Source organism: Heterodontus francisci, chromosome 2 (genome assembly GCF_036365525.1).
Source record: "Heterodontus francisci isolate sHetFra1 chromosome 2, sHetFra1.hap1, whole genome shotgun sequence".
NCBI lineage: Eukaryota > Metazoa > Chordata > Chondrichthyes > Heterodontiformes > Heterodontidae > Heterodontus > Heterodontus francisci.
In genome coordinates, this window is record NC_090372.1 from 94,559,882 (window position 1) to 94,583,333 (window position 23,452).

Below are 23,452 nucleotides of genomic sequence, written 5' to 3' on the forward strand. Positions count from 1 at the left end.
AGCTTAAGTGCAAGTTGACAAGAGACAAATCTTGGGAACTTCCAAGTGTGTGGGGGATACTGCTGGAATTTAATCATCTAAAACTGCATAGAGTACTGGTAAGCTTCCCACTGCATATCCAGCCAGAACCACCCCATCAATTAGAGCATTTGCTTATAGGGTTATCTGGAGCTGACAGGGAAGAATGCCAGCCTGCTGTGAGATGTCTACTCCTTCAGATCCCATGAATGAACCAGACTAGCTGGTCAATCATCAACAGTATCTTTGCTTATAGCAGGCATCTTTGTATGAATGCAATTTCCAACTAAACATGATGGCTGGTATAACATGCTACAGTTACTGGTTTAGACTGACTCACTCTCCATTCCATGACCTTTCAATGTCTCACTACCTCTATATTGAAATCCCCTCTTTTAAAAAAATTGTTGTAGGTTAAATAGTTGTAGGTCACCTAGGTCTGTTACTTGGATCTCTGATCCAAGATGAAACAGTACCTGAGGCTGGAGAGCAGGTATAAGAACTCAGCCAAAGAAACACCAGATGAGTGCTGTGCAGTTTGTGAAATACAATCATCTGCTGCTGCCACTGACTCTGTGACAAGACAAGCAGGCCATGAACTGAGACCCAGAGGTATGTGATGATGTAAATTTGCCGAGTGCCATAGATGAAGTGAAATGAGCTTCCAATGGCCCCTTGACACCTGACATGGGAATACTTAATAAACACAATGGATACAAAAATGGAGAATGTTCAGTTTCAAAGCATTGCTTACACTGTTGCGCAAAAATCAGAACAAAAATGAAATACAGTGGGTAGACCACTTCAAGATAGTGAGTAAGCAAAGCTATTTTTGTCAGAATTAAATGAAGCATTTAAGATGCTTTAAAAACATAGAACATTTTACTGCACAGCAGGATGCCATTCAGGATATTATGTCCATGCCAGCTGAAAAACTGCTATCCAGCTAATCTTTCCAGCTTTCGGTCTATAGCCCTGTAGGTTAAGGCATCTCAAGTGCATATCCAAATGTTTTTAAAATGTTTTTTTAGATGCAACGAGGGCTTCTGCCTCTACCACCCTTTCAGGCAGTAGTTTCCAGAACCCCGCCATCCTCTGGTGAAAAAATTACTCCTCAACTCTCTAATCCTTCTGCCAATTGCTTTAAATCTATGTCCCTGGTTATTGACCTCTCTGCTAAAGGAAATAGGTCCTTCTTATCCATTCTACCTAAGCCCCTCATTAGTTTATACACCTCACATAAATCTCCCCTGAGCCTCCTCTGTTTCGAAGAAAATAAACTCATATTTAATCTTTCCTCACTGCTAAAATTCTCCATTCCTGGCAATGTTCTTGTAAATCTTTAGTGTGATCACATCTCTTGTAATGCAGTGACCAGAACTATACATTAATGGTCTAACTAGCATTTTATGCAGTTCTAGCATAGCCTCCCTGCTCTTATAATCTATAGCCTGACCAATGAAGGAAAGCATCCTGTATGCCTTCTTGACCACCTTATCTTCCTGTCCTGTTACCTTGAGGGATCTGTAAACATGCACTTCAAGGTTCCTCTGTTTCTCTACACATCTGAGATTCCTACCATTTATTGTGTATTCATTGCCTTGTTTGTCCTCTCCTAATATATTACCTCACAATTCTCCAGATTGAATTCCATTTGCCACTTTTCTGCCCAACTGACCAGTCCATTTATATCTTCCTGGAGTTTACAGCATTCTTCCTCATTATCAACCTCACGGCCAATTTTTGTATCATCTCCAAATGTCTTAATAATGCCCTACCTTTGAGTCTAAATCATTGATATATACCACGAACAGCAAGGGACCCAATACAGAACCCTGCAGAACCCCACTGGAAAAAGTAAAAAAAAACCATCTGTCGACCGTTAGCCTTTGCTTCCTGCCACGGAGCCAATTTTGGATCCAACTTGCCACTTTCCCATGGATCCCATGAGCTTTTAATTTTTTGACCGTTCTGCCACGTACGACCTGGTCAAAAGCTTTGCTAAAGTCTATGTAGAAACATGCCACCCTCATTGATCTTCCTTGTTAGCTCTTCAAAAAATACAATCTTCCCGTAACAAATCCATGCTGACAGTCCTTGATTAATCCATGCCTTATAAATGACGATTTATACTATCAGAACTTCTTCCAATAATTTGCCCACAACTGAGTTTAGGCTGATTGGCCTGTAATTACTCGGGCTATCCCTTTCTTCCTTTTTAAACAACGGTACAAAATTAGCAGTCCTTCAGTTCTCCGCCACCATGCAGGTAGCCAGAGGGGATTGGAAAATGATGGTCAGCCTCCACTATTGCTTTCCTTGCTTCTCTTAGCAGTCTGGATACATTTTATCTGGGTCTGGTGATTTATCTATGTTCAAGGATGCTAATCACCTTAATTTTTCCTCTCTCACTTTATTTATCCCATCCAATATTTCACACTTGTCCTCCTAACTACAATGTCTACTTCGTTCCCCTCTTTTGTGAAAACTGACACACAAGCTCAAAAGGTAGAATTTTATGGGTGCCATGGTGTTCCCGACGATGGGACTGGAAGCTGTCGTAACTTCCGCTTCCGCCGCAATTCCTGTTTCCCACACGATTTTGTATGTAAATGTGCCATATGGCGATGGGCACAGCGACATGTGGGATCATGTGGTGGAGGCGGCCTTTCATTGGTGGAACTCGCCGTCACTGCCCCAAGCACCATGATCGCCACAGATAGAAAACATTCTGTGTTTGCAGCCTCAAGGATCTGCAGCCTTCAGTTCATGTATCTCAATTGAAGCTTTTACTTAAATGAAAATATTTTTGCCTCCCCTATTTTGTGAAAGTCACCACCAACTTCACATCATTCATTTTACCTGCAGCCAAAGTGAATCACATGTTAGTCAGCAGGCAGCGTCCCGTCCCACAGTTCAGTGATGCCTCCCTTCAGTTTCTCTTCCAGGCTGTCAGGGAAAGGTGGGAGGTGCTCTTCCCTGCAGATGGAGTGCAAAGACTCTCCTGTCTCACTAAGGCAGCCTGGATGGAGGTAGCAGAGGATGTCTTGAACCATGGGGTCACTCGTAGAACATGGATGCAATGCTACAAACGCACCAATAACTTGCTCAGATTGGTAAGGGTAAGTGGTCTTGGCGAAGCAGCTCCATTATTTTTCTTCTTTACTCCATGTCTTTAAGGCAGAGGGTACGCAAGGAAAGCAGTGGAATGCGTGAGCAGCCTTGGTGCCATTCACTAAATGATTCTGCGCCAAGATGATGATTGGCATTGTTTATGTGCTAGGATGTGTCAGGCGAAAGCCACTGCAGAATGAGTGATGTTGACGGATGTATGCAATGGTTGTGATGCATCATTAGCCATGTCATTAAATCTGCACTGTTTGCTGCAGGATAAACGAAGCCACAACCAGTGTGAGCATGCTAGGACAGGAGGAGGGGTCCCTGACATAAGGCTGCTGACCATGACTGAGGAGGAGGCCTCTGAGATTGTGAGAGAAGAGGGAGGCATGGCGAGTGGAGATGGTGAGGCAGGAGCCACAAGGCGTAAGGATGAAGTGTCATCTATGCTCTTGCAGCCATACGTGGAAACTGAAGGAAATTGTGTGAACTCATGTGAAGCACATGCTTAAAGTGCCTCTGTTTGTGTCTCCACTGCAGGTGCCTGCACTCAAGTCATGGAACGCCATGTGGCCCAAGACTCCTCCTCTGGGGAGGAAGAAGAAGCCGATGCCCCAGAGGGTGCACTGTCACCTGCCTCTTCTTCCACCTCCACCGGCGCAGATATATCCACACGGTCCGCAGGGGGATAACGATTAGAATCTGGGTCACAAGCTGGTGGGCACGACACAGACACGTCCCAGCAGCTGAGGGAGCATGTGCCAGCTGGGTCCCCTGACAATCGGAGGACTGCTGGGGACCAGGCCCCTCTCAGCCCCACGCTCATGATGATCCTCTGTTTTTGGCTCCGAGAAGTCTGCTGGATGTACAGCAAAGCCATGTGGAAAATATGTCGGAGATGCCTGAGGTCATGTGTGGCTTTGCGGGTGCCATGGAGGAGTCCATGCAAGCCATGACGTTAGCCATGTCCCAGGCACCTGAGCGTTTGGCTTCCTCAGTTGAGAGTTTGGCGAGCTCTGTGGCATGTCTGGTTGAACACTCGAGCCATATGTGATCTGACCTGCACTTCATCACTGTTGCTGTGGACTCCATGAAGCAGAGTCTAAGCGATAAGCAGATTCAATCAAGGCATTCAAAAGGGAGTTAGACTGTTATCTGAAAAGGAAGCATATGCAGGGTTACGGGAGAAGGCAGGGGAATGGCATTTGGTAAATTGCTCATTCGGAGAGCTGGTGCAGACACAATGGGCTGAATGGCCTCCTTCTGCGCTGTAACAATTCTCTAATTCTGTAAGAGGGGAACAGGCAGCTGCCATCGTGCACACAGATGGAGGAGGCACGTGTGCCAGTTGCCCCGGGGCCGTCCTCTCAGCACACCGCCAGAGTAAGTGGCATTTTGTCCTCCCTCCCAGCATTGACCCCTTACCTCCAGCAGGTGAGCACATAGGGGATACTCAAGCACCATTGCTGCAGAGCCCCAGCAGAATGGAGCCATCAAAGCCCCGTTCCTCCAGAGGATGCCCACCACGGTCATCCACCGCAATAGGGCAGCACACTGAGCAGACTGCCTCCACCTCAACTGCTAATGTCAGGGAGCACCTAGACATAGAGGGAGAAAAAGAAAATTTAAACCGTTTTGAGCATGAAGGTGGCAGGGTGATGTACATATTGTGAGAATGAAAAAGTTTTATTCATACATTTTTATTTCATTAAAAATTTGATCCATTCTTGGTAATGATTTGCTTGGTTTCAGATGGATACCAAGATGTTTTTTGGAGGCCTATGACAAGACCACAATGATGTTTGCAAAGCATCTCAGCAAATGTTCAGTGTCCATTTCTCATTGGAATTTGAGCCTTCAGTCTTCAATGATGGCTGTTTCCTTACTGATGATTATTAACTTTTTCCAATACTGTCATGCCTTACTTTTGTTTTCTACGATCATAAAACTGCTTGCAGTGGTGTGTAGTCGCATTCATCGTAGCCCATTGATGATTTCAAATACCAATCGCATGAAAGTGCAGCACTGCTTCGTTAGGATTGCAAAGATGAATAAGACCTCATGCAACAGTGAATTTCTGTGGGGAATTGTTATGTTTCTCCCCCCAACATTCCTTGATGATATGGCTTATTGTTGGCTGAAAAATGCATAAATTAGGTTCTCCCTGATGTCCCTTGCATGTCACTCCATGTTCCTCATATCGATGACGGCATCATTTGTATTGCTGTCCTTCTCCTCACCCTCTTCATAGTCATCCTCATCTGAGGAGGACTGGTGTTCCTCCTGTTCCTCTGCCTGCAGAATGTTGCTGCGTCTAATTGAAAGGTTGTGCAAGGCACAGCAAACAACGAATATTCATGACACCCTCTGTGGTGCATACTGAAGAGCCCCTCCAGACTGGTCAAGGCAACAGAATCACCTTTTCAGCATGCCAATGGTGTGTTCGATAATGGCTCTGGTGGATGTGTGTGCAGCATCGAACCATTCCTCAGCAGCATTTTGGTTATGATGTACTGGTGTCATCAGCCATGTACAAAATCTTGTCACTCAGGAACCATCTGTCCACTTTGGCTGATTCCTCAAAAACTGCTGGCAGCTGTGAATTCCTCAAAATGTAGGAGTCATGACAGCTCCCTGGAAAACATGTGCCAACATGCATGATTCTTCTCCTGTGGTTGCAAACCAGTTGCATGTTAAAAGAGTGGAAGCCTTTGCAATTGACAAAGAAGCAGGCTGGTCCCAGGGAGCTCTAACAGCCACAAGTGCAGTTGATCACCCCTTGCACTCTAGGGAACCTAGTGATGGCGCCAAAGGCTGGAGGCCTTTTTGCCTGGCTGTCCTTATCTACAGGTAAGTAGATGAAATCATTGGCACATCGAAAAAGGGCACTGGTCACCTCTTTGATGCACCTGTGGGTCACAGACTGCGAGATGCCACGTCACCCGTGGATCCCTGGAAGGATCTGCAGCAGTCACCTTGAGGGCAACTGGCATGCGATTCCCACCAAAGCCAAGCAGCTGCAGGTCATGCTGCAGGATCCTACAAATGTCTGTGACCATTTCATGTGACATCCTTATGTGTCTCTGGCATTGCCTCTCTGACATTTGTAGGTAATTTGTCCTTGTCCTGAGGATGCGATGACATGTCAGTGCCCGTCTTCCATAAGGTCATTCCTGGTTGTTATCATTCGGAGCATCCTCACCTTCCTGTTCTGCCTGTTACTGGTGCTCAGGCATCATGAGTTGAGGGAAAACAGCCCTCCTTAGTCTCTCTCTTTGCTCTTCTTCCCATGGTACTAGACAAATTGGGTGCACGAGACCCATGTCGCTGCGGCTTTTCTGAACAACAAATAAGAGAAACGTGGCAATTCAGCCATCTGTTGCCATTGAGCTGAAACATCAAGGCAATGAACAGCTCCCCTATATCTGCCTTCAAATTGCAGCCAGGTTGAAGACACATCCACTGTCATTTGCCTCCCCCCACTTTCCTTGCAATCCTTGAGTATCCACGTGGTTTACATTATCATTGGAGAAAATGGTGCACATGGAATTCAGGGCAGGTCATTCCACCTTCCAACCTCCTCCTGCAACCTTCTAGCTTGAACCCATCACCCTTGACCCACCCAATGTTATCGTTACCCTCCCCTCCATTACCATTGAGCCTCACCCATTACCGTGCACAGTGTAATCATCAATCTATTCATCCCTCCCCCCTGTTCCTACTCCCATTACTATCGACATGCCGACTCTTACCCTTGAACCTCCTCACATCAAACTGAGCATTGTTGCTGAGACCCTTTCCCCTCTGTATGAAGTTGTCGATTTCCCACCCATTAGTCTTGACCTTCCCCCCTACAGAATCCATTTTCCCTCATTGACTACGTTTCCTCTGCTAACCAATACCCTCAATTTGCCCCACAGCTCCCCAATGTTGACAGCACTCATACCTCCCTTAAGGCCCTTTCCAACCATCTTCACACTGTATTGCTCTAATCCACCCAGCACCCCTGCAGCTAACAACATGCATCTTCAGCATCAACAGCAACCATTCAACACTCTGGACGCCCCACTCTCCCATTGCCACCCACCACCACCCCCCCCCCCCCCCCCATCCCACCCTGCTCCTCCATGCATTCCATCAACCCCATCCTCCCCAACTACTCTGCCCTGCTCCTCCATGTAGCCCCCTGCCCATGACTTCACCACCATCGCCTCAGAAGAGTCACCCTTGCTGGTGCTGAGCATGGAGGCAAACATCTATTCCAATGCTGGCCTGGAGGGAAACATCCTTGCAATGCCGGCATTAGTTAAGCAGATGACTGAAAGAGAGAAAAGCACATGCCTGAGACTCAAATGCACAAATCCAACTGCTGCACACCACGACGAAACAATTGCAAACTGGGTGGCATGGCAATATCGCTCGCTGTTCACCTTAATCTGGCAGGTAGGACTAAATTGTAACTATGCATAGGGTAATGAGTATTTATGTTATTTAAATGAATGCAAAGCTGTAATCCATCACCACACTGGGGAAACCCCGGAATGTCGCCTACCCACTGATGACTTAATTCCTCTAACGTTTCCTGTTGTCGGGAATCAGAAAAAGAAACACCTCCCGCTTAAGTATATCACCCCACACACGACATTGGAGGCGGGACCCCGCCACCTTCCCACCTCCACCCAAATTAAGTTTGGGGTGGGAAGGCCCATGGACGACCTTCACAACTCACCACCAATTGAGGCTCTTAAGTGGGCAATCAATGCCCAATTAAAGGCCTCATCCCGCCTCTACTGTTGTCAGCCCAGTGGCGGGTGGGCCTGTTGCCACACAGGGAATGCGCCAAACAAACCTGTACAGGTTGCTTGCCAGTTTCGGGTTGGATGGTGGCTTCTCGTTAAAAGGAACTTAGTGCCTGATCAACAGACCTGGCCTTGGAAAGGGTGGGCCCACTGACAGCCAACCCCCTACCCTTGCTGCTGACCCTCCATACCCCCTCCCTCACAACCCCCACCCTGTGAAATTCCTCCCATCCTGACTCACCTGTGGCCTGGATCCAGTGTTTCCACAGTGGCACTGTGCAATGCGAGAGCTGCTGGCCTCTGATTGGCTGACAGCTCTCAGCAGGCGGGACTTATATCGCCAGGGCCCTTAATCCCAGAAAAGGCCTGCTTCTGTCCACTTAAATGCCTAATTGGCACTTAATGTGGTGGGCCTTCCCCAGAGGATGTGATGTGGAGCTCTCGCCGGCGCTTTAGCCGGAGGTTGAGACCCCCATCAGAGAGAGAGATACAGCACTGAAACAGGCCCTTCAGCCCACCGAGTCTGTGCTGACAATCAACCACCCATTAACCCCATATTCCCTACCACCTTCCCTCAATTCTCCTACCACCTACCTGCACTAGGGGCAACTTACAATGGCCAATTTACCTCTCAACCTGCAAGTTATTGGCTGTGGGAGGAAACCGGAGAACCCGACCGAAACCCACGCGGTCACAGGGAGAACTTGCAAACTCCGCACAGGCAGTAACCAGAACTGAACCCGGGTCACTGGAGCTGTGAGGCTGCGGTGCTAACCACTGCGCCACCCTGATAAAATCACCCAGATAAAATCCCGGGCAAAGTATTCATTAAGAACCAAGCCCATGTCTTCCACCTGGTCTCAAGTTATTTCTCTGGTTTCTAAATCTCCCTGTTTTCCTTAGTTATCCACTTGCTCTTCATGTATTTATAAAACATCTTTGGGTTTTTCTTGATTTTATATGCCAATATTTTATAACGCCCTCTCTATGCTTTCCTGATTTTCCTTTATGATTTCACCTCTGCACTTTCTCGTCTTCTCTAGGCTTTCTGTAGTATTAAGTTTTTGGCATCTGACATAAGCTTTCTTTTTTTGCCTTCACCTACTCGGTATGCTCTTTGACATTCAGAGGGCTCTAGATTTAGGAGTCCCACCCTTTTTCTTTGTGGGAACATATTTGTTCTGATCTGTCTTTATCTCCTCCTTGAATACCTCCCACTGCTCTGACACTGATTTCCTTCAAGTAGCTGCTTTCAGTCTACTGTTGTCAAGTCACATCTCAGCTTCGTAAAATTGGCCTTTTCCCAATTTAAAACTTTTACTCAAGGTCTATTTTTATCCTTTTCCATAACTATCCTACTTCCACCTGAATTATGATCACCATCAACTATCTCCCACTGATACCCCTGCTACCTATCCAGCTTCATTCCTGAAAACTAAGTCCAGAACTGCCCCTTCTCTTGTTGGGCTTGCTACAGACTGGCTAAAGAACATTCTCCAGCATCTTAAGAATTCTGAGCTCTTTACACTGAATTTATTCCAGTTAATATTAGAGTAATATTAGAGCCCTATTGGGCTGAATTTTATGGGCCCCCTGGATACAGGCTAGGAGATGGTGGGGGCCCACAAAATTGCGACGTGAGGGAGGGGCTGAGGGTCCTTCGCCTTCCTGTTGCAATGCAATTATGTTGGAGGCGGGATATGCCAAAGATGGCCTTCCTGTCCAGGGGCCACTTGAAGCCCTTAAGAGGCCTATTAACAGCTAATTAAGGGCCTCTTCCCCCCCCACTGCTGGTGACATTACACCAGGGGGGGAAATGAGCCGACCTCCCTGGCTTGGGGTGGGGCCTTCCTCTTTGGGCAATCTGTGGCCCACAGAGTTCCCCGCCATCAAACGAAATACCTCCCTGGACTCCCTTCCCACTGCAGTAAACAACCACCCTCCCATCACTGGGGCCCACTGGACTGGCCCCGGCGACCCCGCCTCACTTACCTGAGGTCTGGGTCTCCAGCGCTGGGCCTGGATCCAAGGCCTCTGCAGTATCAGCAGTGGCTACCACTCCCAATGGTGCTGCCAATACTACTGAGCTGCCACCAGGATCCCTGTCTTTAAAGGGATGGAATCCTGGCGTGTGCTGTTAGTTGCCCAGGCGCCATAGAATCGTGCCAAGGTGGGGGGGGGCTCCAAATGGCTGAAGTGAGGATATCCCGCCTTTTCAGCCCGGCGCCGGGAGCCCTGTCATCGGCACAAAATTCAACCTATTGTTTCTGCATTTCTCAGCTGTTTGCCTACATATATGCTCTACTATCTCCCTCTGACTATTTGGGGGTATACTATATAGTGTGATTGCCCCATTTTTGTTCCTCAGTTCAACTCATATGGCCTTATTTGATGCTCCTTCTAACGTATCATTCTTCCTTACAGCTGGCAACTCTGAAATTGACCTTAATGCAAATGGCTTATGGTTGTCACATTTTGGACAATGTAAGTGACTGCCAGTTTTAAGTGGTGGGGACTGCATTGCAGACCTGCTTGGTTTGCATATCGGACTACCAAATCAACCAGACAGGGGCAACTCATTGCAAGTTCCAATTTGCAGCCATCTCAATTCCATAGAAACCTTTATTTCCAGAAGAAGAAACATGAATACTAAAGAGTGATAACTAATAATGTTCAGCCATTTTTATTCCATAAAATTATATATCACAAAAATTTAAGAGAATTAATTTTTGAAACTAATTTTTGGATTGACATTTGAAGGAAAGTACAAGGGATCAATTTTTATAACTAATGATGTGAAAGAGTGAAAATATTTAAACGTGTTTAGAATTCCGCCAATGGGTCTGGATTACTGTCAATAAATTAGGATATATTTATCCAGATATCAATCGACACAGGGCAACTTCAGTATTAGCAAACATAACTGGCGCCATGCCTCATCACCTCAACCCTGCGAGAAGAGACAGAGAAACAGTATGGAACTGAGGGAGGGCTCCCATTTCAGAAGTTCCCTCAACCTGCACTAAGTCCTGGGCAGGATGCAGACAAGCATAGATCTAATCTAATAAATATAAGGATTGCTTCTCAGTGGGAATCCAATAAGGTTGGATGAATCTTAAACGAAGCAAAACAGACATTATTTACTGATCAACATTTCTGCTCATATTTTTTCATGGTTACAATTGCCATTTTCTATGCAAATAACTGAGGAAATTCAAGTATAGATGAAATCTAGCACATTCCTTGACCAGAACAAAGCTCCAGTTTCTCCATAAGAGGAATTGAAACAAATTAATGAATAAAGGAAGAGGCTATTATCGTGGAAAGCTCCAAAAGCAGTTTGAAGAGATAACATCTGGCATTAGGACAAATTTTTAGCTTATAGTTATTCTTGGAGCTCTGCATTTTGAATTCTTATTTTTGAAAAAAATTCCCAAGGGTTATTGGGTGGGGTGGGGGGGGGAGGGTATGTTTTAGACATTTAAAAAACTGATAAAAATTGGAAAAGACAAATATGAAAAACAAAAGTTTGGTGGAAATCACTGAAAAAAAAACGACTGAAAAAATATGCTTGTTATCAGTACTCTCCTTTCTTTTTGTGGTGCGAGAAAATTCACCATATTTTGTAACTGGAGTTGTGAATAATCAGAAGGCAGGAGAGCAAGAGAAAGAAAAGCAAAATATTGCAGATGCTGGAAATCTGAAATAAAACAGAAAGTACTGGAAATACTCTGGCAGCATCTGTGGAGGGAGAAACAGAATTAACATTTCAGGTCGATGACCTTTCATCAGAACTGGAAATGGTTAGAAATGCAATAGGTTTTGAGCAAGTGAAAGTGGGGCGAGGGTAAAAGAGCAAAAGGGAAGGTCTGTGATAGGGCGGAGGACAGGATAGAGTAAATGACCAAGATAGGGCGGCACAGTGGCGCAGTGGTTAGCACCGCAGCCTCACAGCTCCAGCGACCCGGGTTCGGTTCTGGGTACTGCCTGTACAGAGTTTGCAAGTTCTCCCTGCAATCGCGTGGGTTTCTGCCAGGTGCTCCGGTTTCCTCACACAGCCAAAGACTTGCAGGTTGATAGGTAAATTGGCCATTGTAAATTGCCCCTAGTGTAGGTAGGTGATGGGAATGTGGTCGGGAATATGGGATTAATGTAGGATTAGTATAAATGGGTGGTTGTTGGTCGGCACAGACTCGGTGGGCCGAAGGGCCTGTTTCAGTGCTGTATCACTCTATGTCATGGAATAAAAGGCAAAGGAAGTGGTAATAGTTGTAACATTTATCCAGAGAGAGTGTTAATGTTACAATAATGAACAGCTCTGTCCGAAAGCAAAAATGGAAAAACAAGCTTAAGACAGGCACATAGTTAAAAAAAAATCAAAATGGGGGTCACAGACTGAACTTGTTGAACTCAATGTTGAGCCCAGAGGGCTGTAAAGTGCCTAATTGGAAGATCAGGTGTTCTTCCTCAAGCTTGTGTTGAGCTTGGAACACTGCAGCAGGCCGAGGACAAAAGAGTGAAATCAAGGTGAATTAAATGGCAAGTTCAGAGTCATGCTTGCGGCCTGAGTGGAGGTGTTCTGCAAAGCGTTCACCCAATCTGTGTTTGGTCTCCCCATTGTAGAGGAGAATGCGTTGTGAGCAGGGAATACAGTATACTAAATTGAAAGAAGTACAAGTAAATCGCTGCTTCACCTGGAAGGATGTTTGGGGCCTTGGATGGTGAAGAGAGAGGAGGTAAAAGGGCAGGTGTTACATCTCCTGCGATTACATGGGAAGGCGTTGTGGGAGGGGAACAAGGTGTCGGGGGTGATGGAGGAGTGGATCAGGGTGACACAGAGGAAACGGTCCCTTCGGAATGCTGACTAGGGAGGGGAGGTGAAGATGTGTTTGGTAGTGGCAAAATACTGGAGGCGCCGGAAATGGCGGAGGATGATCCTTTGGTGTTGAGGCTGGTGGGGTAGAAAGTGAGGACAAGGAAACCCTATCACTGGGAGGGAGAGGAAGGGGTGAGAGCAGAAGTGCGGGAAATGAGTCAGACACCGTCGAAGGTCCTGTCAACCACAGTGGGGGGGGGGGGGGAATCCTGGGTTGAGGAAAAATGAAGAAATATCAGAAGCGCTGTTGTGGAAGGTAGCATCATCAGAACAGATGCGACAGAGAAAGAGAAACTGGGAGAATGGAATGGAATCCTTACAGGAGGCAGGGTGTGAGGAAGTGTCTTTGAGGTAGCTGTGGGAGTCGGTGGGCTTATTCTGAATATTAGTAGTCAGCCTAACCCCAGAGATGGAGACAGAGAAGTCGAGGAAGGGAAGGGAGGTGTCGGAGATGGACCAGGTAAAGGTGAGAGAAGGGTGGAAATTGGAAGCAAAGTTGAGGAAGTTTTCCAATTTCGGGTGAGAGCAGCAAGAGGCACTGATAGTCAATGTACTGGAAAAGAGTTGGGGGAGGGGCCTGAATAGGACTGGAACAAGGAATGTTCGACATATCCCACAAAAAGACAGGCATAACTAGGACCCATGCGGGTACCCGTAGCAACACCTTTTATTTGGAAGAAGTGAGTGGAGTTGAAGCAGAGGTTTAATGTGAAATCAAGTTCAGCCAGGAGGAGGTGGGTGGTGGTGGATGGGGTCTGGTTGGGCCTCTGTTCAAGGAAGTAGCGGAGAGCCCTCAGACCATCCTGGTGAGGGATGGAGGTGCAGAGAGATTGGATGTCTAAAATGAAGAGGAGGTGTTTAGGGCCAGGAAACTGGAAATTGTTGAAATGACATAGGGTGTCAGAAGAGTCACGGATGTAGGTGGGAAGGGACTGGACAAGGGGAGAAAAAATGGAGTCAAGATATGAAAAAAATAAGTTAATTGGGCCAGGAACAGGCTGAAACAATGGGTTTATCAGGACAGTCCTGTTTGTGGATTTTGGGAAGGAAATAGAAGTGGGGTGTCTGGTGTTGTGGGACTATGAGGTGGGTAGCTGTAGAGGGAAGATCTCTAGAGGAGATGAGGTCAGTGACAGCCCTGGAGACAGTGGCTTGATGGTTTGTGGTGGGGTCACGGTCCAGGGGGAGGTTGACAAGGGTGGTCCTGTTGTTGTCTGGCATATTGACCTCTACTTTGCAGAAGCTGAGCGCCAACTCTCAGACACTTTTTCCTATCTTCCCCTGGCAATGACCTTGCTCTCCACTCTATCACAGGCCTTCCCTTTCGTTCTTCTTTCCCCTTGCCCCCTTTCACTTGCTCAAAACCCATTACATTTCAAACCTTTGCCAGTCTGATGAAAAGTCATTGACCTGAGACGTTAACTCTGTTTCTCTCTCCACAGTTGTTGCCAGATGTTGAGTATGTCCATCACTTTCTGTTTTAATTTCAGGAAGAGAAAGGCCCCAATAATAAACCTGAGGTACGTTTGGAGCAGGGTGGGGGGGATGGGGTTATCAGGTGACAAACATGGAAGAACTTTGATCATGCCTGTTTGTGGCATTTTAAAGCAACAAACTAATCAGAATAGAACTTCTGGGTTTAGCATTGAATGCACGGCAGTGGGTGTAGTGCAGACCTGCATGATGCAATCTCAACTGAAGTATTTAAAGGACCAAGTCAAAGATGGAGTTAGGAGCTGGAATCACCAGAGAGAAGTCTCAGAATGGATTCAGGATGGTCAAGTATTGATGCACTGGTCAAGCATCATCACTTGATGCACTGCTGTGTGCATTGAAGAGTCAGAAGGAAATACTCATCCCAGCAATGGGAAGAAGAATTCTGCCACTGCAACAAAGGGGGGTGTGGCTGGAGGTAGCCGAGGAGGTCAGCAGCAGGAGCACTGTGCCCTGCTCCTGATTTCTGTGCAGGAAGCACTTTAATGAACTAACCAGGTCAGGAAAGGCGAGTGCAGCTGCATATTCACCTATATCCACATCACTGCCCCCTCACGCTGCCTTGTCAAGCCTACTCCAACACATCGCACGGCCAGTTATCTTGTATGCCCACCCATCCTTCTCTTTCTATGCACTTCCTTACATTCCCATCTATCCATCAACAACTGCCATTCACCTTGATCCTGATGCAATTTCATACCCCTCACCGTGAGTCACCCTCACCAAATACACTACATCCATTAAGTGAACAATGTCATTACAGTCATTACAGATCTGTCCTTTCCCCCACTGCAGAAGAGAGCACAGAACAAGAGGCAGAGGGATTAAATTGGGGGTGGTCCTTCACCAATCTCACAGCTGATAGCTGCAGAGGAACTGCTAGAGATCAGTGGCCATCAGAGATGGCGACAACCCAGCTACCTGCTGACAGAATTAAATATCAGCAACCCACATGTCAAACAACATTTAGTCATGTTACCTTGATTTCACAATTATAGGTTGCAACATCCTTACTTTACCAGAACACATTCATATATTTTCTCTCCACCTGGGCCTTCACTTTCTGGATTTAATGGGCCTCCTGGAGATGGGTTAGGAGGTTGGGGACATATAATTGTGTCGGAAGTCGGGGGGGGGGGGGGGGGGGGGTGCAGTGTGGCCATCGCCTTCCCGTTGCACTGTAATCTAGTTGGGGGCTGGATAGGCTGATGATGGCTTCCCTGCCCAGAGACCAGTTGAGGTCCTTAACAGGTCTTATATCAGCCACTTAATGGCCTCTTCCCCCCTCCGCTGGCATTAATCAGTGGCACGCAGGGAGGTCGTCCAGTTAATTGCCTGGACGCCGCTAAATAAAGCCGTGGGGGCTCCGAATGGCTAAAGTGGAGTTCCCACTGCCTTTTCAGCACGGTGCTAGGAGCTCCACCGGCTCCACTAAATTCTGCCTGCATATATGCATTAGCTCTCTGTGGACCTTGTGGATGATGAATAGTCAGAGGAGCTGATGCTTTTTGAAGGTGCACCATCACAGACCACGCACCAGCATAGATATCTCCACTTTAGTGGGTCCAGTTAGGCAGATAGTTGGTTTTTCATCTGGTGACTCACTGTTCACCAGTGAGCAACTGCACACAGTGGAGAGTTTGCGCGGGGCTGCAGCCCTCATCAAGTCCTGCTCAGCTGGACATAGATGCTGTACCCCAGGGGCCATCGATGAAAACGATAATCATTGACGTGTAACAGAAAATCTGCAACGTACTGGCAGGCTGTACATGTACACTGTCCATGATTTCAGACAGAATGGAGGAGTCCACCTCAAGCATGGGTAGGTTGATGCCACAGGGCATTGTGATGATGTCTTCTTCCATGGATAGAGTGGCCAACTCCACGGAAATTAGTCACAGCAATCAAACGAGTACATGTAGAGCTTGACCACAGCTGTGCAGATGTTTGATGCCAACATGTCTGGTGCCATAAACAGGGTGGCAGATACCTTAGCCTCACAGTACGTCAATAATCTGCACTAAACTGATCTCCAGCAGAATGGTATAGTGAAGTATGGCTGCCTGATCAGTGGGACATGAAAGATGGAACTTCACTCAAAGTGCTCCAATTTTTCACCCATTGCTCCCCCGCCAACCCTCCTGCCTAACCATCAGCTCTTGAAATGCTGCCTTCTCTCCAGATGGCAAAGTCTCTCCTTGCACAGGTACAGGTGGAACAGTCTTGGGTGGGGCCCTCATGGGCTCCCAGAGGTCGTCAGCCAACAGCATCGCAACAGAGCAGGGATCTAAGCAGCCTGCCTCTATGTCTGCTCAAGCCACAGGGATTACACCACACAGCCAGTAGGAAAAGGAAGAGTAAAGCTTTGCTGTTTCACAAGGGTATATACATGGCTGTATGAGAAAATGTTATGTTGTTAAGATTCTATTCTTTTGTAGAATCATGTAAAATGTATTGCTTTGCACCACTTTCCCATGTTTCTCATTCTTGGTTTATGGGTGGCAACTCACCTTTCCAGTTGCTTGTTGATGAATGGGAAGACATGAGTTGATGCGGACCATTGGGGGGGGGGGGGGAATTTGATTTCTACATCCGTAGTAATTGGTGGTAATTAACTGAACCTTACAACTACATCTGAATCCCTGGCATCCTAGGTAGCAATGTGAGCAGCTGGTGCTGCTTTGGGGTCAACATCTTTCTCCTTCTCCTCAGATTCGATGTGTGCACAGTGCCTTTTTCCTCCTAAAGGTCCAATCCTTTCTGCAAGCAATGTTGTGCAGAGCGTAGTACACACCACAATCATTCTGGAGACCCTGGATGGCAAGTACTGAAGAGCACCTCCAGATTTGTCCAGGCAACTGAAACATATCTTGAGCTTGTTGATCGCTTGTTCAATGGCTGTCACATAGTTTTCACTGTACCGCTCTCGAGCTTTATTGGTTGGGTTTCTCACTGGTGTCGTCAGCCAGGTTTGAAGGGGATATCCCTTGTTTCCTAGCAGTCACCCTTTAAGTCTGCTTGCAGGTCCAAAGAAGTCTGGGAGCCCGGAATTCAACAGGATGAAAGCTTCATGGCAGCTCCTGGGAATCTGACACGCACCTGCATAAATTTTATCTTATGGGCGTACACTAGCTGCACATTGATAGAACGGAACCCCTTAGTCTCTGAATACGTTTGGTTGATCTGGGGATGCGCGGATTGCCACTGTTTGCAGTTGATGACGCCCTGCACCTGTGAGAAACAAACCAGAGATGCAAAACCAAGCGCCTGTTCATTCTGACTTGCGTCACCACAGGCCAAGTTGACATAACTGCTGGCACTGGCGATTGACCGGTCAGTGACCTGCTTTTTGCATTTATGTGCAGCCAACTAGGGGATCATAGATATCTCTCCAGTACAATCCTGGAAGGATCGGAGGCAACAAGTTGAGGACGGTGATTACTTTCACATTAATTGGAAATGCGTGGGCACCAGGTGCAGCAGCGAGCAGGTCTTCTTCCAGGAGGCTGCAGATATCTGCTACTGCCTGACGTGACAAGCTCAGCCTTCGGGAGCACTACTCTTCTGAGAGGTCAAGGAGACTGAGTCTTTGCTTTACACCCTGTTACGCAGGTATTGCCTCCTGAGCTGGACCACTCTGCTGCTGTTCCCCTCTCTGCTGACCAGCTGCAGGCTGTTGCAGCTGCTGACAGTCATCTTGCTCTATGTCCAAAGTCTGACCTAAGGCAACCATGGCACTACCAATCCTGATCTTGAGTCGCAATACCTCCAAAATACAGAAATTAACCTCTCAGCACAAGTACTCTCGACAAATCCTTTCCCAATGGTAGGTAAGAAAGAAGCTTTGAGCGCTAATTTATTTATTTCATTGGACATTATCTTTATCTTTAAGTGTTTCTGTGTGGCTGCGGCCACATTGTATCTTAAAGGTGACAAATTGTGTGCAGCCTGTGTATTTCCTTCTGGGTTGCTGCACGGCTGCGCACCTGCACAGCTTACATGGAACATTGGCAATGACTGTATTGCTGTATTGGCTGACTTTTACTGAGCCCCATAAATTGTTGTTCTCTTCTTGCCTTGGTTTCAACGATGAGTTTCAGGAAACCCAGAAAACCCATGCATGTACAGTTAAAATATCACTACTTCATGGATTAAAATATTCAAATCACCACTTCTCTGGAGGGGGACGCATGCATGAAGCCAAATGCGCCTGAGTTAAACATGGATGTTGGATCGGTGGAACTGGCTTCTGGATGCAATCACATTTCTGATGACTTTAGCCCCCCTGCCAACCAGTTGCACCTAAATCCCAAAAAGGAAATTTCTGGGACAGAAGAACCAGCACTCAAATCTGAATAAAATACATTCAAAACCTGGAAATTCAAAGATAACGACATACCAAAAAGGGTGAAAAATCAGATAAATATCAGAAAAAAACATAATGGGCTAATTTTTCAGTGAAAATCACTAATGATCAACAATGCAGACCATGAGTGATGCATCAGTTTGAAGTTGGGTTGCATGTTTTGAAAAACCTAGCAACTAAGCCCTTACATCACTACACACATTCTTTACATCATTTGGTGCAATTACCTCACTGCATATGTCATCCTGTCAGGTCGCAATGCTCTCAGCATAATAAGTTTCTGAAGGGAGTTCTTCTTTTTCCATTCCTGAGGAAACTTTTCCTTCTCAGGGCATTCTGATTCAACAAACTTCTTCCAGCGTTTGGCTGAGCCTTCAATGTCTCTGTCTAACCCATGGAACTCATCCATCATTGCCATAGTCTAAAAATATTCAAAAGGATACACTTGCATCATTTTCAATCTACAGATTTTATACCACTCGTGGGAAAAGGAGTACCGGAATGTGTGAGATCCTTGTTCAGACCTCCTTTATTGCTTCACCACTATTACACTTCTAACAACCACGCTTTTATCTGCTCTTTTTCCCAGCTCAACAGCAACTCTTATTTATGTAGTTCCTTTAATGCAGAAAAACATCCAAGGCACTTCACCGAGTGTTATCAGACAAGATTTGACACTGTCCCACAGAAGGAGATTTAGGATGGCACTAAAATCTTGGTCATAGGCATAGGTTTTAAAAAGCATCTTTAAGGAGAAAAGACGTGGAGAGGTTTATGGAGGGAATTCCAGAGCTTATGTCCTAGACAGATGGAGACCCGGATGCCAATTGTGGTGTGAAGGAAATTGGGGATGCACAAGAGGCCATAATTGAAGGAACACAGATTTCTAGGAGGGTTACAGGGCTGAAAGAAGTTACAGAGATGGGAAGGCATGAGGCCTTGGAGGGATTTGAACACAAGAATACGTATTTTAAATGTTAAGGTTGGCAAGCACTGGGGTGATGGGTGAATGGGACGATGCAAGTTAGGATACAGGCAACAGTGTTTAAAATGCGTTCAAGTTTACAGAGGGTAAAAGATTGGAGGCTGGCTAGGAGAGCATTGGAATAGTCGAGTCTAGTGGCAACAAAAGCAGAGTAGAAGATACCCACAACAGATCTGAGTACAAGATGGGCTGAGACAGGGGCAGAGATGGGCTTTATTATGGAGGTAGAAGTAGGAGGTATTGATGATGGAGGGAAAACAGGGTCAGCAGCACAGCTCAGGTCAAACAGAATGCTGAGGTTGCAAATAGCCTTGGTCAGCCTCAGGCAATGGTCGGAGGGGGATGGAAGGGAATGAAGTTATGGCGGGGATGGAGACACTGGCTTTGGTCTTCCCAATATTTAATTGGAGGAAATTTCTGTCAGTATTGGATCCTGGACAAGCAGCATAACAAATCAGAAATAGTGGAGGGGTTGACAGAGGTTCTGGTGAGGCAGAGCTGGATATTCACCAGCATACATGTGAGATCTGGCATTGTGAATTTGGATGTGTCACCAAGGGGAAGCATGTCAATGAGAAATAGATGAGGGATATTCTAGCGCAGATCTGCTAGAGAACTGTACTGTATTTGTAGCCAAAATAAATGTGAAATTACTCTTGGACTAGCACATTTTAGATGGAAGGAAAATTGGGCAGGCTCCATGACCGGCATATGGTCCTTCCTGTCCAATTTTCTTCTCACTGCACCAGGCAATGATTTATACCCAAATACTGAGACAAAAATTTAGCACAATCTGCTTTTCTTTCAAAGCAAGAATAATAGTGGGATGTCCTGAGTTCAGACTGTGGTAGATTTGTGTTAGCCTCAAATTGTCTTATTAATTTAGCATTCCAACTGGACATACTCTGAATTTGATTCTAATAATAAGAACATATACAACAACTTATATGTGTATTTATATAGGGCCGTTAATGTAGAAAACGCCAGAAGTTGCTTCACAGAGGTGTAAGCAGCAAGAAGAATTTAATGCTAAAATGACCTTGATGGCACTCCAAGATTGAATGGAGAGAAAATCAACAGGACTCTTGTATGTTTGCTCAACAGTGAATCTCAGGAAAAAGTCTAGCTCCTCCAGATCTATTTCATTGTTCATCAACAGGATCTGGAAAATAAAACAATTTTAAGAAGTTGTGCTTGGGGACTTTCCTATCCTTCTTATACATGTCAGATAAACTCTCGTGGGTGAATTTTAGCTCCCTATTGACCATTCACTGGGCCTGATATCTAGGTAAGTTTCCAATAGCGTGTCCAAGATAACAGAAAAACTTCTGTTAGTTACTGGATTTATCCCAAATTCAATTGGAATTTTTCAAAGTCGCACTAAAAATTGACCTTGTAATAGGCTTTAACTGCCAAACAAATTTATTGAGATGAAAAAATGAATAACAGTAAAAAAAAAGTAATAGTTCCTTTAATAGGAAAAAAGGTTTAATGCTAATAGTTTTAAAACATATATTATATAAGTTGCATTTATTTCACACATATATATGTAATTTTTCTTATATTTTTACCAAATATGTGACCTAACTAATCTGGACTCTTTCAAACCAAACACTTTCTCTGATTTGAACACTGCACTCCCCATTTATGCACTCCCCAGAACAGTGGCTGAGGCGCCCTGGGTTTGAAAAACTATTAAGTAAATCCAAAAGCATCCACACAAAAAACTGAACAAATCACACAGTTGATTGTCTTTGAATTGTATGCCTTGGTTCCTTACTCAAACTATCAGAGACCAATCTGATTAACAGTCCTTGCAACTCTGTATCGAGATAGGCGATGGACATGATTTCTGAATGCAACTTATTTTTAACTCTGGGGTAACTTTGAACAATAGTGTAAAACATATGATAGCCAATCGACATCTCTCATGATTTTTATTTCCATTAATTTACTTTGCAGATTTGCTATCACATAGTCAAAATGACCCCCCTTATGTATTGTGACTGAATTAAAAGAATCACTGCCAAGTTAAAATGAGAGAAAATGCTTCATTTTGGTCCTTGGGCTGATGAATGTTTATCATTTTATTTCATACACTAAGCCAAGGTATCTTGTAGCCACGTATAAAACTCATTATTGGATACTTCTTCACAGAAGTTCCAATATAAAGAGGTCGAAAAGGAGAGTTTTGATACAACGTAAGGGCAGAAATATTGTTGGAAAATTTATTATTTAATAAGAAAGGGGTTAAAACAAAGATAAAGGAAGGAAAAATAGGATAAGTTAATAATAATATTCATCCAGGACCATTTTTAATGAGACTATTCTGGCTAATTTTACTTAAATAATTTGGCACTGAAATTCCAGGTTATACAAGGTTACCTCTCTTTATTGTGTGGGGTGGTGGTCACATCAGTGCCCTGCTAGAGTTATGGCAGGAGACTGGGAAAACCTTCACAAAATTTCAGAGCTCTTATTTTCATCTGGTCATACTTATTTGTGAGTCACACTGGTTGGGAAAACTTTGGACTTTTTTTAGTGCATGAATTGTTCGATAAACCCCATGTGCAAAATGCAGGATTTTATCCTGTTTTTTGAGAGGTACGCCATTGTCCTTTTCAAAAATGGTTTACAGTGGAACATTTCAACATGAAAAAATTTAAATGGCAGTACACAACGACAAAATAGGAAATGATCAGAGAATTTCTGTTTGTGGGAATCTGTAATGGCAGAACCTTCACAACACTTAGGCCAATCTTGTTTCACTACCATCAAGACATTCAGAATGGGAATGCAACCATATAATACACATTAAACGTGTAAAAGTAATCTAAAACTGGATTATTTCTGCCAACAATTTGTCAAGATCAAATGTTTAATTATTGGAGACTGCAGTTGGAACAAGGTCTCATAACATATCACTGCAATCAAGTTTCTATCTTTGCAGATGCCAAATAGATTTTACTGCAGCCTACCATATGCTTATAAGACTCAGCTTTCAATTCAGTTTTCTGTGAATGTGTTATACTGGCAAACATAACTTCCTTGCACTAAAATAAATTTGTTGTGATCTACTTAGGAAGTTTAATTCCCTGTTGGTAAAAATATATTAAAGGACCAAGGTCATCCAGGAATTCCTACTCCAAATAAGAAATTTATGTTGACAAGCAAAAGAAAATATAAGTTACTGACTGATTATACAGCAATCTCATTAGCAACATCAATAGGAGAAAATGATTGCACAATTAACACTCTTGTGATAGATATTCCTATAGATGTGTTATTGATGAAGACCCAAGGGTTTGATAATCTATTCTGCTGTTAGACGGTGGATTGCAACACCTACTGGTCATACATTATGCTGGAAATGTAGTGAAGCAAGCAACAATGCTTTGGAATAACTATAATACCAGAGTCATTCTGAACTGAAAAAAAACATACACACCTGGAAAGTTGTATGAGAAATAAATACAACCTTGTCCCTTTCAAAGAGACCTCTGCTAGTATAGAGAAACACAGAGTATGTGATGCAGTTTGTAAGGTTTGCTACTCGCTCCTTCAGATCCTCTGACTGTTCTGTCCGTTTAATAGCTTTATGAAATACAATGTTAAAGGCCTAAAGAAAATTAAAAGAAAAGTCAGTTATGCAACTGGCAATAGTGTGATTACCACTTTATATGGCATCTTAGAGATATGGGGAGTATAGTTTCCTCTGATTTTCTCTTCCTGTAGGACAGCACATGGTCAATACACCATTCTTCTTCATGGCACAGCGCTACTAAATCTGTTCATTC

At 45.0% G+C, this 23,452-nt stretch overlaps 1 protein-coding gene across 3 annotated transcripts in view; it reads right to left on the bottom strand.

Moving 5' to 3' along the window:
- LOC137345649 (dynein axonemal heavy chain 11-like) overlaps positions 1 to 23,452 on the bottom strand; it is a 622,812-nt gene that overhangs the window by 64,765 nt on the left and 534,595 nt on the right. For all 3 annotated transcript variants that reach the window (XM_068008891.1, XM_068008899.1, XM_068008902.1), the window contains 3 exons: positions 23,104 to 23,274; positions 20,695 to 20,817; positions 18,898 to 19,091 (listed from right to left, as the gene is read on the bottom strand). In XM_068008891.1, the coding sequence (XP_067864992.1) occupies positions 18,898 to 19,091; positions 20,695 to 20,817; positions 23,104 to 23,274 (488 nt within the window). The remainder of the gene's footprint in view (positions 1 to 18,897; positions 19,092 to 20,694; positions 20,818 to 23,103; positions 23,275 to 23,452) is intronic.